General features: G+C 32.0%; 1 protein-coding gene across 1 annotated transcript in view; it reads left to right on the top strand.

The window, feature by feature from the left end:
- The window catches only part of LOC118202069 (uncharacterized), a 158,480-nt gene that overhangs the window by 115,556 nt on the left and 26,487 nt on the right, over positions 1 to 16,437 (top strand). Inside the window, exons 3-8 of the mRNA XM_085824711.1 lie at positions 3 to 68; positions 148 to 203; positions 5,072 to 5,147; positions 10,355 to 10,516; positions 12,592 to 12,730; positions 14,631 to 14,883. Of these exons, the coding sequence (XP_085680837.1) occupies positions 3 to 68; positions 148 to 203; positions 5,072 to 5,147; positions 10,355 to 10,516; positions 12,592 to 12,730; positions 14,631 to 14,883 (752 nt within the window). The remainder of the gene's footprint in view (positions 1 to 2; positions 69 to 147; positions 204 to 5,071; positions 5,148 to 10,354; positions 10,517 to 12,591; positions 12,731 to 14,630; positions 14,884 to 16,437) is intronic.

Genomic DNA, 16,437 nt, shown 5'->3' with positions numbered 1-16,437 from the left:
AGCTTTGAAAGTGAAGTTAATGACAAGGAGGCCTATAAATCAGCTGGTTGAACAAGGAATTATGCCATGTACGTATTGTTACTCTGTTTTTAATTTTTGTTTTAATATATTTTTGATTATCAATATTAATAAGTATTTTTCTTGTAGCTTTAAAAGTTCCACCTCATTTCTATGAACAACGCCAGAAGTTGGAGAGGGCAAAGGTAATGTATATTAAGCTGGTGACCCTGTCAATTAACTTTATTGAACTTGATGTTGTCTAAAATTTAAGAAAATCCTAATATTTTTGTATTGTAGGTGGAATTTAGGGATTATTTAAATGGATTCATATTAAAAAATAAATAAATTTATCCAAATTATTACAAAACATTGTAAAATTAAATACTTTTCCGTTATGCAGGCACAACGAAAAACATTGCTAAAATTGCTATAGCATGTCAAAGATAGCAACAATGTGATCAGCTGAGTTATCTTAGTTTTATGAGTGGAATTGAGCCAAATATTTATATGTAATGGTTGGCAGCCTTTTTAATAGGACTGCACAAAACATAATTTGATAGATGACTTTCTTTATATACTTTATTTACTAAAAGCATGTTTTTTATTGGGGAGGGTGGAGAAAATGTATTTCACAATCTGGAACTAAAGAAGAGGAGGAGGCAATGAATGTACTTAAAGTATATTGATACTGTTATAATAAAATGTATGTAGGTCAGTCAGAAAGTTTGTTGCACTACTGCGTAAATATGTTCCGTCTAAGACTATTTGGATGAAACTGTGTGGCAGCACTTCAGACATGTACTTTCATCGCGTGACATAGCGGCTTCTCCAAGGCAAGTTTAGTTTTTCTGATAATCAGTTGCAAACATGTCTCGACAGCTCCAAATAGCGTCCGATTGGAAATGCGTGCAGTGATTTGTTTCGTGTGGGCAAAAATGTGCAACTGCACTGAAATTTATGGGCAGTTGCATGAAGTGTATGGTGAAATTGCAATGTCCCATCAAGCTATCGTGAAATGGTGCAACATGTTTGAGAATGGACATACAGATATTGACAATGCTGAGCGTGAGGGAAGACCATCAACTGCAACAAATTTGGAAATCGTTGCTCGCGTGAATGAATGCATTCATGCATACAGACGCATAAGATGAAATCTGAAATGAACTGGATGTTTCTCATGGAAGTGTGCATAAAATTATTGCCGATCACCTTAAATTTCGTAAAGTTTGTGCTCGATGGGTGCCACATCTATTGACGGAGGAACATAAAGGAAAGCATTTTGAAAGTGCATTAGCATTTCTGCAACGTTATCAAACAGAAGGAAAGGATTAAGACACAATAACACGCCGAATAAATACTAATTCAGAAGTCAAACAACAAAAATCAGCGTTATATTTTCACAATTTTCACAGGACTAGTTTTGATGGTTTTACTGAACCACCATCCTCAGCTGCAAAACCGCAAATGAACAAGTTAGGAAATAATGATTAGATAAGAAAAGAAAGCCTGGACAGGAATAAGCAAGTGACCCCATCTGTTGATGAAACCAGAACTAAAACATAATTTCTTTAAAGGCCGAAGTCAAAGGTGGATTGGAATTAGGATCGTTAACTAAAACAGAAAGATTTTTTTGAATGTGAAATTCTTCTAGAAAATCCAATTCTCCAATGGAAGATGTTTTTTGAATAATTTTGGCAGCAGAAAAATTGAAAGTGTGATTTTCGGACCAACAATGGTGAACAACAGAAGACTTCTGTGTTTCCTTTTTTTCTAACATATGCCTCATGTTCCCTTGACTCGAAATTTTAAGGCTGTGTTAGTTTGGCCAATGTAAATTAAACCACACTGGCAAGGAATCCTATAAATACCCCAGGAATTCATATCCGGAACAGGGTCCTTGAGTATGGAACTCGGAATTTTATTGATGGAAGAATACACAATCCGAAAGTTAAATTTCTGCAAAATATGTGCAACTTTATAGCTAATTGATGGAAAGAAGGGAATGACAACAGAATTTTTATTATCTCCTAAAACAAGAGTATGCCTTTTAGTTTGTGAGATGATAATTTTTTAACTGCTTGATTAATAATGTTGGGTGAAAAGCCCCTGTCAATAGCTATTGCTTTTAAATAATTTAGTTCTTCATCAAGGGCTAGTTTTGAAGAGCATACTTGAAGAGCACAGAAAACATAGGAATAAAATGAAGCTAACTTTTGCTTAGTTGGATGACATGATTTAAAGTGTGGTGGAAGGCATATTGATGAAGGTTTACGGTAAACTGTAGCGCTGAAGTTGGATGTGTTACGTGTGACCAGAATGTTGAGAAACGGAAGAGAATTGCAAGTCTCAAGTTCAAAAGTGAACTGAATAGCAGGATCAATGGAATTCGTTGTTGAAAGAACTTTATTTAAATCATCTTTATTACCTTCAAACAGGGTAAAAGTATCGTCTATGTAGCGGAACCATGCCAGGAAGTTTAAAGTTTCAAACAATTTTGATTCATAATAATGCATGTAGATATCAGCCAGGATGGGACTGAAGGGGCTTTCCATGGCTAATCCCTCAGTTTGCTTGTAATATTTATTTTGGAAAACAAAATGTGTTTGTTTCAAACAGAGTTGAGTGAGAGAAATTAGCTCATCACTTTCGATGCAAGAAAATGAAAATTCGCGAAGTCTGGTTTCTAGACATCTTAATTCTTTCTTCTTCATCTTACTTAATTAGTAATTTGGCTTATAAAATTTATTTAAAAGGGATAAAAAGCTGTTCTATTCTTAAAGAACTTACTGTGCAAAGTTTTAAATTTTAGTGCAAAAGGGACTACAATGTGTCTTACTGTATTTACTATCTCTTCTCTGTAATACTAGAGAAAATTCATTCACTTTTGTTAAATACGAGGGCCATCCAGGAAGTAGATTACGTTTCCGTCTGTGTCCGCTAGGGGCGGGGCTAGCGTGGCCATCTTGGGGTCAGAGCGTTGCGCAGCTCAGTCTGCATCTAGCCGTGCTAGTGAGAGGTTCGTGCTGTGCTCCGTTCAGATACTGTGACGGTTTGAAATGTCTGCGTTAATTGAAAATCCCGCGAGCTGCGAGGTGCGCTCAGTAATAAGGTTTCTGACTGCAAAAAACTGTAAACCGATAGAAATCTATCGGCAGCTTCGTGAAGTGTATGGGGACAACATTATCACTGAAGGTGGAGTGCGTCAGTGGGTCATAAGATTTCAAAATGGCCGAACCAATGTTCACGACGAAGATCGAAGTGGGAGACCCAGCATAGTGACCGCCGAACTTCTCGAAAAAGTCGATGCTAAAGTCCGTGAAAATCGAAATTTCACAATAACGGAACTTTCTTTGAGTTTTCCACAAATTTCGCGAAGTTTGTTGCACGAAATCATCAGCGAAAAGCTTGGTTACCACAAGTTTTGTGCAAGATGGAAGGCAAGAAGAGGTAACGAAGTGGTTGAAGGTGCAGGCGGCCGAATTTTTCGACGAAGGAATTTCCAAGCTCGTACATCGCTACGATAAATGCCTTAATTTGTATGGTGACTATGTAGAAAAGTAGTATTTGAGTGTGGCTTTCATCTGTATATAATAAAATTTGTTTCCTATACTTTGTTTATTTTTTTATTCCAAAACGTAATCTACTTTCTGGATAGCCCTCGTACAATAATGGATTTTTCAAATATAATATATATATAGTCTATGACTGGAAAGATCATCGTACACTGCTAAGTGGTGCTCTGGACAAGAGCACTGGAGGAGAAAGTGAGAATTTCCTCATTCGAATGGTAGCCAGCATATGGAGAGCATGCAGTGGTATATTAGAATGGTGAGCTTTCAGATGTGCACTTAAGTGTATGGAATAGGTGAAGTCAATGGATGAGCAGCTAAATGAATTTATCGAGAATGCTTTTCAAGACAGACATCTACCACACCACAGTATGTTGCATGTATGCATCAAAATTTGTGTGAGTACAGGTCATTGAAAAGTAGCAAGACTAGTGAGCTCAAGCCACTATCAATATGTTAGGTCATTTTGGAAGAAAGTATGTCAGATGCTGTGGAGACTAATCCCAGTATCAGCATACATGCATTACCTCTGCCTTAAGAATATCTTGTTGCAGTATATAGCGTGTGTTGAACAGAGTCCTTACATGTCTTTCATCTCCAAAGGATTCAGTTACTACTTCTCTGATGATCATCCTAATGACCGCATCATACATATACCCCACATGGCCTCCACATTCAATTGATTTATCAAGCCTTGATTACTTTCTGTTGGGAGCCCACAAAGTTATTGTGTATCACGATTCTGTGGAGTCTAAAATGGATCTTATGGCAAAACTCATCTGCACTGCTGTTACAATCAAAGAAATTCCTGGTGTGTTTGACTGTGTCCGGCAATCAGCGTTCCTTTAGTGTCAGGCATGCTTGGTGTCTGATGGTGCAAACTTTGAGCATCTGGTTGTAATATCAGAGCTGTATTAATCTCGTATACCATTTGTACTCATTTTGTCCAATAAATGTTTCAAATTAATCACTGTTTTGTGTCCTTTCCAATCTTCTACTTTTGTAGCCATATACCCCTAAGTTTCTGGTCATGAATTGCTATGCAATTCTCAATACTTATGATGTGTGCATATAAGCAGATATATTAACCTGTTTCCCTTTGTTTTAATATATTTCAGTAGCAGCTTATTAAAAAATGTATCTTGAATGTAATGAGAATGTTTTGAAAATTAGACATTGAAATTTTTTTCATTTATTTTAAAATTTCTATTAAAGGTGTTCAGCTTCTGTTTTGTAATTCTTGTTTTAAAAAATTGCTTTAAGTTAATTTTATTTCATTGAAATCAAGTATCATCTATATTTAACGTCTACATTTGAAATCAAAATTAAAAGTTTTGCTTCAGTGGTATTCCCAGAAAGGGGAAATGACTGTATTTCGTTCTATGAAGTAAATGAAAAATTTGTTACAGTAATACTGAGTAATATATTTATGCAACAATTCCATACAGTATCTAAATTTCATATTTTGCAAGGAACATTTATCATTTATTCCATTTTTATAGATGGGAGACTTTTTAAAGAACAAGATACAAAGGAGACCAGATAGGCAAGAATTGATTCAGCAACATATATTAGAAGGTATGTGTATGTTTTTCATGTTCTCCCTTATTTAAAGGCATAGTATATGCAGTTAGGTATGTATATATACCAAGTGATGGAATTTTTTTTATCTGAAATTGCAAGGAAAAGGATAATTGCCACTTAACCTTTTGGAATGGACATCTTAATCACTGAATTGTTCTTTTGAGATGGTATGCTAACAAAATGCACTCTCTTATTGGGAAGCCTAACTTGAAAAACAAAGTTCGCTTAAATTAAATTTGTGGCCAAATTGTTTCAGTTTTTGGGACCTTATGAGAGGAACACTCAGGTAGTTGTAAAACTGAACTGAAGAACTTTATCATTATATTTTCCTTGCTATTTGAAGTATGAAAAATGTTTTTCTAAATGATACACAAAATATCCCCCTCAAAGCTAGAACTCGAAGTGGAATGAATAAAACCTCTAAAGCAATACCCCATATATCCCCTTATCACCAAAAGGAAATAAAAAAAAGTGTTCAGAAGCATCAAGAACATTTCTATGTGTTTACATCAGCTCAGGCATTTAATCCACAGTTCTGTTTATTTACAGAGTACAATTTCTGCTTTGCTTCTAAAAATAAAATAAAAAATACTGTTCTGGAATGAAGGTTAGTATTCTCTATTCTAAATAAATTCCATCATAACAGACATAAGGCTACATCTAGCTTAAAAAAAAAAAAAAAAAAAAATCCTAATTAAATGTTCTATCTAAAAATTCTTAAGGGGTATACCTGACAGTGTTTTACATAACAAATTGGTGATTCATATATTACATACCCGGCTGTAAGATACAGTTGGCAGCTGATGCCACACTCATTCCAAAAAGTTACCCTTTTTGGCAAAATTTATTAAAATATTAAAATTATTAAAATTAGCAAAATTTATTAAAATATTAAAATAATATATAAAAAATTATTCCTCATTAAACGTAACACAAAATATTAAAGAAAATTAAATTATAAATATATATATATATATATTAGATTATAAAAATTATTACAACTTTTTATAATTTAATTTATATTTTTATTTTGTATTTATGATCTATGAGAAATAAAAAATTTTTTGTAAAATATTAATATATGTGTGTAAACTTAAATAATTTAAGTAAAAGTAAAATAAAGTTCAAAAAACAAAATGCAAATTATATATTGAAAGCTGCATTAATTCAGTGGTAATGAGTATTGAAATCAAAACATTATCTAAACAAACTGAAATACCATATTTAGTTTGAAATAATGATATGGCACAGCTTTGTTTGTTTTTTACAATGCTAGTTTGAATAAGTAATTTTACTATTTTGTGTCATATCATTATTCCAAATTAAATATTAATCTCAGCTGTCGTTTATTGTTTTGAGATGATTCAAAGAGATACTGCAGAATGTACTTGAAATGCATTACAAATTTTAAATGCATGCAACATCCAGTTTAAACTATGTACAGATACATGCACAGCATGTGTAAGATTATTTCTGGTATTTATAACCCAACATGACTTGAACTTCACTTGAAAGGTTGATTATTTGAAAGTTTGATCATGTGAACGGTTGATCTGTCGTGGATCAAATATTTTGTACTATTTCATCTAAGTATTTAGAATTACAAAAGTAGTACAGATTAGTATGGTTCTAGAAATCAGTGTCCAGATCATGAAAATACTATATTCTCTCTCTCTCTAAAATGTTAGACTGATTGCATTTGTTTCAATTTCTTTGCAGATCATATGTAATTTGAGTCAAACTGTAGAATAAAGCTGGAATCTGTGAACTCTTCTTCTTTTTTTCAAAAGAGCTATTGATTAGTTTTTATGATAGTGCTATACATTCTTATGTCAACATGATTAACTGTTAAACATTGTTAGTGGATCTGTAATCAGTCATCTGCTTAGAACATTCCAGATCTATTCAATGAGATTTAGAATATTAATGAATTGCAGTATTATGATATTACTTTTAAAAATTAACTCAAGGCCAGCTGCATTTTGATACAGAGGCAGGTAGGATTATCTCACTACAGTAACATGCACTGTTTACACTTCAGATATCTGCAATGTTGTACGATCATCTAGTATAACACTTCTTCTGATGAGGAAAACTTTAAGTACCATACCAGTGTCTTTCAAGCTCCTTGATATAGTATCATACTGCCATACTAGCTGACATCCAGAATCACCGTAGAGGCTGAATCTGTTCTTATTTATAAAAAAGGTCCTTACCCATTATGTGTTATTTAGTCTTTGTGTTCTTTGCTTCTTTGTAAGATGTGACAGGTATGACAGATGCTAAAGAGACATAATGTTCAAAAAGTCTAATTTTATGGAATCATCTGGTTATGGTAAATTATTATATTTGACTTGCTGTGCTTCTGTATATCTGGATAATATAATTGCTTCTGTGGTCTGTTTGCTTGTCTCTGTTAGCTTGTAAGAATATAAAGTGATTGTATTTGTGCATTGTTTGTGTGCAACCAATTGTTTGTTAGCTTGTAAGGGTATAAAGTGATCGTATTTGGGCATTGTTGTTCCTGTAGAACCAATGTTAGTCCTTTGAACAGCTGTCATTTTAAATGCTAGCCATGCTGAAAAAATGATTGTAGGGATAGTATCAAACCCATCGAGTGCATTCTTCGTATTTTACTGATCTTCTAAGCTTTGAAATTATTTTGTTATGAGTGAAGTCATTTAAAAATGTTTACTTTAGACCATTTCATTGTATGTAGAATACTAGATTGAAAGTCCCTAAATTGTACTGTCCCTGAGTGGTAGTGTTCATTGTTTGGAAATTTGAGATTTGCTTTTAACCCTTTGAGGTTCTGTTCAGGAAGAGCTGTATTATCACATCATTTATGATGTGATATCTAAAATTACCCATTTTACTCTGTTTTAATAATCTTTCATCATCAAAATGATATGTAAATCATTAAAGAAAGTATTGGAGCAAAATATTTTATAATAAGGTGAGCATGAAATGGTAGAAAATCCCACAGATGGATTAAAACAATATGCTGCCCAGAGAATTCACATTTAGGGGCAAATTCTTGAACATCTCCTATCATCATTTATGTGCAGTGATTTAGTCTTTGTCATCACATAATTCTGTTCATGATAATTATACAGTAGTGTATGGTTAAAGCTCTCCAGTTATTTAAGTTGTTAATGTGGTTTTAATGTTGTAACCTCCAAGAGCAGTGCTGCTGTTCTGTATATTAACCCTCTGACTGCTCAGTTTGTAGACCAAAATCGCCTCCAATTTTTTTTCCCATATTTTAAATCTATATATATATTGGAGAATTGAAAAATGCACTTTTTCTTTCTAGAAAATATTTTTTATGTAGATTTTTATCATGAGAAACTAAGTTGCCAGAAAAACCAATTTCGGATGTTATCACCAAAAACTATTTTTTAAAATAAATTTCAGTCAAATTATAATTAATTTCTATTTATTGTGTAATATAAAAAAGTAAAATGTATAAAATTTAAGAAAATATAAAGCGCTGAGGGAAAAATACCTTAGAAATGCAGTTTATTATGATAGACTTCAAAACAGGTTCAAGGCAAAGTCCAATTTCACAGTCTTTGCACCAAATCCAATAAATTTAATTAATAATAAATCTAATTATTAATATAATCAATAAATGTAATTAATAATTCAATAATTTAATTAAATAATGAAGATAATCGCTGATCGTTTTCTAGCAGCCATTTCTGTAAGGAAAAATGCAGCAAAAAGTGAAGTTTGAGCGCTAATACCATGTGCCTTCAAATGCCACAATTTAGTGGACAATTAACAATATCTGTTGGCCAAAACGTAAACTAAACGCCTAATACTGTATATAATTTATTTCAATGGTAAAATGGGGAAAAAACGGGATGCGCTCCTCAATAACGGAAGGAAAACATATGCCTGCGGAAATCGCGGGATGAGCAAATTTTGCTACATTTGAATTGCCTGTGGAAATCGCAGGATGATCAAATTTTGCTAAATTTGAGTTTCCCGTGGAAATCGTGGGATGATCAGCCAGAGGGTTAAGCATGTTTAGCTTTCTTGCCCTGCATTAAACCATCCATGTTCTTTCAGTAACCTCTTCGTCGTCCGTAACGCATCTAGTGCCTTCAAGTAAACCTTCTGCAGGGCGGCTGTAACGTGCCTCAAGAGTTCTTCTACATTTTAAAATTTTTAAACGTTTAAAACGCTTTCTAAATGTTTACTTGTTTGAGTTTTTATTTTTGTTTGTTCTAATACTTCCTAGAGGGTAGCACTAATCAGGCATTCTATTTCTAATTGAATTTCTCCCATTTCTTATGAATATTCGCACCATTTTACTTAAGATGCAAGACAGTGAGAGATGACTTCAACGTCTTCAACGTCAACGATGACTCAGCAGAAAAAAAGAAAAAATGAGGTTGTGAATTGAAAAGACAAGAAGGATATACGTTTGATGAGCACAGTCCATAATAACTCGATGATTGATGTTGGAACATGGAAAAGAACTGTAAAAAAAAACCAATAATTATAAAAGATTACAACAACAAAATGGGAGGAGTGGACTGCCTGGATCAGATGTTATCAGATTATCCTGCTGTTAGAAATAAGCAGAGATATTATAATTTTTCCATTATGCTTTATTTCCTTATAATTTTACTTAATATTCATTGACATTCATCCACTACGAAAGTCATGTATGGAAAGTTATGCTGTACGGAGAAAACAACATTACATGCTATGAAAAACAGACAGCCGCTGGGGGAAATTTTCGCGGACAGAAGAGGACGTCGAAAGGGTTAATCTGATAAAATGTTCTTCCCACTTGATATAATCAGTAGTATCTCTACACAGAGTTTGAAAGCTCATTAAATGCTTGTTAGAACATAAAGTATTACAAAGGTGCAATTGATTTTATCTTAGTATATGAATGGTCATATTTGATTTAAAATATTTTTTAAAATTTAAGCTTTATTTATTAATGTGCATTTTCATTTATTTTCTGACATTTTTATTTTATTTCAATTTAGATTTACGAATACACATATTAATTGATTGTATTGCATTTTATGCCATTGCAATGTTACATATATATTATTTTTAATTCGTAAAACATTTTTTAATAATTTTATCTAAAATCTTTTTGAACATTTAAGTAATATAATATTTATTTCCAAAATTGTAGACTTTAAATGTTTAAATGTTTGATGTTTTTTCAGATACAACAATTGATCCCAGTTTGCAAGATAAACAGAGACAACTGAAAAAGGCTCGTTTAGCAGATGATCTCAATGATAGGTTGTCACATCGACCTGGGCCTTTAGAATTAGTTAAAGGGAATATTTTGCATACTGATGAGAAATTCGCTCAAGCTGTTAAAGGTATAATTCAATTTTCTTCATGTATTGATGAATGAAGTATTTATTATTTTTCTTGTGTCTTTATCGATTTTACTCCTTAGATATAGTTTAAGTTAAAGAAGTTAGAATAAATTCTTTCAGAAACTGAAAGAAACCATTATATGTTACATATGTGAAATTACTGTGCATGCTGATATAAGTTACTCATTTATAAAATACTTAAAGTAATCACATGTTGGAGTATAAAGTATGGAATTCTTTCTTTAGAAAGAAGGCTTATAAATATTTTCAATGAGGGATGCACATTTTCTATCTTTATCAGTTTTTAAATTAACAAAAGAAGCATTATTATTGTGAAAAAGTTAATGATTTAATAATAAAGAATAAAGAATTTGAAGTAGTTGTTTATTTTGGTGATTAATCATCTTACCATTCTTTTGGTGATAATATCTTTCAAAACGTTCTATAATCATGACCAAATTATACAATGATTAAGTTAAGATTTTGTATCATACATCACAAATTAGTTTTAAATTTAAGACAAAATGAAATGTGAGTGGTATTGTAAATTATATTATTAAGGATTAATAATTTGTGTATTGTTGTTATCCTTTTTGGTATTTATTGAAATTGCATAAAAGTGAGCTTATTTGTAGATTTTTATATTCTGTATATGCTTTCTATTTCCAATGGGTTGCTTAGTATGAAAAAAACACATGTTAATAAATGCAATAAGCCCTTGCTGAATGCAGACTTATGGAACGCAAATTTGCATTTATGCATTTTCTTGTCTCTATTTAATTTGCCCCACTTAAGAATTTCAATTATATGTTTTACAATGTAGAGTGTCAGCCATATTGCAGTAGTCGTCCTCTTTAATGACAAGTTTGAAAACTCATTCATTAAAAAAATGTAAAAAGCCAAACTTTAGCTTTAAAGTTCTACTAATTCTTGATAATCCTTTAGGACATGGTACTGAAACCCTCACAGTATTGCATACAAATATAGATGTTTTATTCATTTCCCGAAGATCACTTCCTTAACCATTGGATCAAGGAATCATAAAAGCATTCAAAGCCTAATATGCCGAGCATGTTTACAACTCTGCAAATAAAAAATACGAGATGAGAGAAAGCATTACACACTAATGGCATTTTGGAAGAAATTCAACATAAGCCACTGCATAGAAATGATTAAAGAAGCACGGCATAGAAGAAAGAACAACAAACTTTATAAGAGGTATTTAAAAACTTTGCATTCCCTACGACAAAACATTTAATGCATCAGACATTGTCCCAAGGAAAAATCATCAGCTATTTAAAGAAAGTAATTATATTGTTAGAGTCATTAGATTATTTTGAAGCAGGAGAAATGAAAAAATAGCAATATCCTCGCCTGGACTCGAACCTGGATTTATCGAATACATGGCCATTGTTACTCTGTGAAAGCATGCAGAAAAAGAGGGAGAAAATACCTTATATACTTCTCCAGCTTTTAAAGGGGGATTAGGGACCCAATCACCAAATCCTGGTGATGACGATTTATTGTCCGCCACCTTTTTCAATTCAAGCATCACTGGGACTCGAACCTGGACCTCTCGAATAGACGCCAAATGTGCTACCATTAACATCATGAAGGCATGCAAGAAAAAGGGGAGAAAATACCTTATAATATCATATACCTACTTTTTCAGCAATGATAGAGATTCTTCAGCTAACGTTTGTTTCATTTTCCCTTTTAATTACAATAATATTTAGATTTTATAAATTATACATACTTTCTTAATTTGAACTATACCTAATTTGCTTTTTTCCATAGAAAGTTTATGGTGCAAAAAGCTATTTTGCCTTGCGCATAATGTGTTGTTGATGTAACCCCTGTGTTCAGCAAAAGTTTATTCTAATTACATAGATTGCTTAGTAAATACTAAATAAAATATTAATTCACCTGTAAGGGATTGATGACTTCTTGTCCATACCTTTTATTTAATGCTGTATCCTTTTCCTCTCACCTCCAGAAATCGGGGGGGGATTAGCTTTATCAGATGAGTAAGGAAGAGCAGTATTAATTTTAGTTATAATAAACAATATTTACAGAGGGGCAGATCCCATTCAAAAGAACTTGTGAAGGACAAGCACTTAGACATCCTTTACCTAGTTTTGCTGTAGAAGATGACAGTGGTAGTGATGTTGCTTTGTCTCCACCTCAAGATGTATTGGACCAGTCACTCAGCAGGTGGTAACTTTATTTGTATCATTTTCTTTGCTTAAATTTTTTTTAACTTTGCATGAATTAAATTATTTTATTACTAAAACATCTTGATTAATTTTCTGTTTGTTTGATGTAACTGGCATATGTATTATATCGTATGTCATATTATGCATCATAAGCATCTTTCATATTTAAGAGCCATTCTAAATAGACTAAAAAAGTGTCGTGTATATTTTTATAACAGATATTTTAAATTTCAATGTAATTTCCTATCGATTCTTGTTTCCACTTACAGCTCCCTACCAGAATGAGTTTTTAGAATCGCTTTGAATGCAAATGAGTTAGAAGTAGTATTTAGGAAGGGTTCAACTTACCTCACCAGAGAAAGCTAGGAATCCTAAGTAGTACATGTTTGCCTTCAGGCTAATAAGTTTCTCTAGAAAGTGTTACGCTTGGCCATATATTACGTGCCTTTTGATATACGCACGCTAGTTTAAATTAAGGGCTAACTATGTTAGATCTTGTGTTTAAATTCAGCCAAGTCTCTCTTAGTCAATTATAGTTTAGCTCTTATTTTGAGTTCAAGCCCGAATGGGGGCTTTATTGTGAGCCCAAGAAAGGGGCCAACGGTTCATCTTATTTTGAGTGAAATAAAATGTAGTTAACCCTTCTCGAGTCTACGTCTTAGTTGTTTGAACTCAGTGATAAGTCACTAACAAGTTCACTAGGTTCCTCAACATTTACTTTAGCAGAATAAGAGTAAGGAACTCTACAAAAAGTTCTTTTAAATTTTCTACTGCATCCCCCCTCAGATGTCAGTATTTTATTGTTCTTTTGGAATTTTAACTGATGTTATCATTCTAAGTCTGTATAAGAAAGATTTTATATTTTCATGTGATAAAATTTATCTAAATGTTTTATGCAGATGAGAAAATCTTAAAGTTTATGAATATAACATGATGATACTTGCATATATTCTAAATGATTATTTTTGACAAACAAAAATTGTCACCAGACAATGTAATAATGAATGAGCAACACAACACACTCATAAGTTCTTTGCCTTGGTTTTAAGTAACCTTAGAAATCTTAAGTAGTTTAGTTTTTGTAAAGAAGGATGCAGGTTAACTGTTGTTTACCTCCTTTTCTGTCATACTTTAAAAAAAGTGATATAAATCTATGAGCTACATTATATCGAACAGTATGTAGTAGAGAATTTTTAAAGTTGGAAGATTTTGACATCAAAGGAAGTATGCGTTGATGGGATTTATATGGGAATATGTATAAAAATGGATAAACCTAACAATGTATTGTGAAACACGCGAAAAACAAATACCCATTCAACAAGGAATACAGTTGGAAAACAACAAAATTACATTTGTAGCTGCATTCAGATTTAGTTATAGTTTGTACCTTTTGATTATCTGACTTGATGAAGAGGATCTGTCAATCCTGTCATTAATCCTGGAATGATTGATGTAAGTTTGGAGGAATCTTTGCCAGCTTTCCTAGTCAGTGGAAAGTGTACAAATATCCATATGACCTGATGTATTTTGTTTCCTCCATCCTGAATTATTTCATTTTAAAACTTACATAGTAGAACAGTAGAGGCATCAAGATTTTAAAGAGTGTAGCAATGGCAATGCACTCAAAAGCATGAAATATATTAATTCTTCTTTTATTACATGTTAAATAATTATATAAAATTCTTACTAAAATAACTATTTTTTCAGTAATCTATTTGCTGATGATCTCATTTTTGCAGTATTGAATATAAAAGTAGAATTCTTGATATATATATTATAATATAAACATATGTGCAGTGGCATTTTTCTTTCGAATTCTTTTAAAAGAATGTGTATAATATTATGTATGTGGCTGGATTAAAAAAAATATATAGTTAACGATTTATATTGTTATCTAGCATGCCATCTGTTGACTCAATGGTTTTATCCCCATATCAAAACCAAGACTCTCCTACTAATAGTACTGGTGAGTTAAGAATTGCTACAACTACACCACCCAGCTCATTGCCCTCACCTGCATCTAGTCAATCTGGTAGTGTTGGTCAGCCTGAAACCACACACAAGGAGAATGTAACAACTGTGCGAAGTAGAAAGAAATCAAAGCCAAAAGCGCAACCCAAAACCCGGACTATAAAATTTCATGAATATAAGGTATGTTTTATTTTTTTCACATGGTCTACCTTTTCGAAGTTACTTATTCTGTATCACAACTGCAGAATCTTTTAATATTTATCTCAGTTTAGATAATCCAACAAGATATAAAACATATTGTTACATTAACCATAGAAAACATAATGCATTAAATTTTGCTAATGGCAGACAGAAAGGATTTCATATTTTCTTGAAATAATCTCAAAATCAAATTCAAGAGTAACAGCAGTCCCCATTCATTTTGGGGAAGGAGGGGTGTGGTTAAGGAGAGGCAGTTCATGTGGATAATTAAATATTTTAATGAGGAAAACTAAACTTTTGGTATAGAAATTAACAGTTAAACCTTGGGTAATCTTGATCATTTTTGTGTTAAAAAAAAATCTTGAACATGAAAGTTCACATGTGATGATGATTATTCGTTTGTGACATGATGACTTTAAAGCCTTACTGGCCTAGAAGGGCTTAACTACTTAATACAATAAAGAATTATGACATTTCCAACAAGCATACTGCTGTTGGCTAGTAGTTAGTACATCCAGCTAGCAGTTGGAAAATCTATGATACCCGTCAAAGATGTGGTTGATTATATATATATATTTTATTCTGAGAACAAATTTTAATATGCATAAGGTAAAACTTCAAACTATAAAAAATGAAAAGAAAAATAGCCACTTCAGTTGATTTAGGGCAGAAAAGTTTGTAGTGAAAAAAAAAAAATAATTTACCTGACATCATTCTATGAAAATTTAAGTAAGTTTTTCATCTTCACATGGGCCTTCATTGATATTAACTTCATATTTAATGATTGGACTGCATTAATCTTCTGTGCATAAATACCAGCTTGTAGCAAGATTTTTTTATTGCTTGATGGGCAAAAATCTCCCATTCTGTTGATTATGCTTCATAAAACAGCAATGATTTGTCTTAATCTTATTTCAAAACTTAATATTACCATTCACATTAAATTGAATGCTGCATGTTAAACGAAATCTTGATCATTTTAAGGTTATCTTTCTTTTATCATCATTAAAATATAACAGATTCTGTTTTTCAGTTCTTAAATTCAAGACAAAGAAATTGTGAATTCATTTTAATAACAAACCAATGTGCACAAATAGTACTATTGTAATTGACATATTTCATTGAATTAGTTAATTTATTTGAAATAAAAGCCTTTTTAAATAATTGAAAAAATGACATGTTGATTAAAATACTCATAAAGGAGTAGTTTTGATGGTATATATCAAATTTATGGAACTTAATTTAAATTTGCAAATTATGACATGAGTGCTTTATGATTATGTATAGTGATATTTCCTGAGAACAGTAAATATGGAAGCAGTATTTGTTCATATAAATGGGGTGAACTAGCATTTTAACTGTACAAATAGCAAAATTGAAATATACAATGATGGGCAAAGAAACTGCATCATCTAAAAGAATAAACATTTTGTAAAGTTGATGCATTATTTTGTTCAAGCAAAATTATCTTGGTTGCTGCAAAGTAAGATATGTAAGCTACATTTATCTTGCATCATACAGTGTACATCCTAA

The sequence above is a fragment of the Stegodyphus dumicola genome, chromosome 10 (genome assembly GCF_044657685.1).
Source record: "Stegodyphus dumicola isolate Sdum_Otavi_A_Nest chromosome 10, ASM4465768v1".
NCBI classification, from domain to species: domain Eukaryota; kingdom Metazoa; phylum Arthropoda; class Arachnida; order Araneae; family Eresidae; genus Stegodyphus; species Stegodyphus dumicola.
Note: the sequence above shows the minus strand (reverse complement) of the source record. Positions and strands in the feature narration are given on the sequence as shown.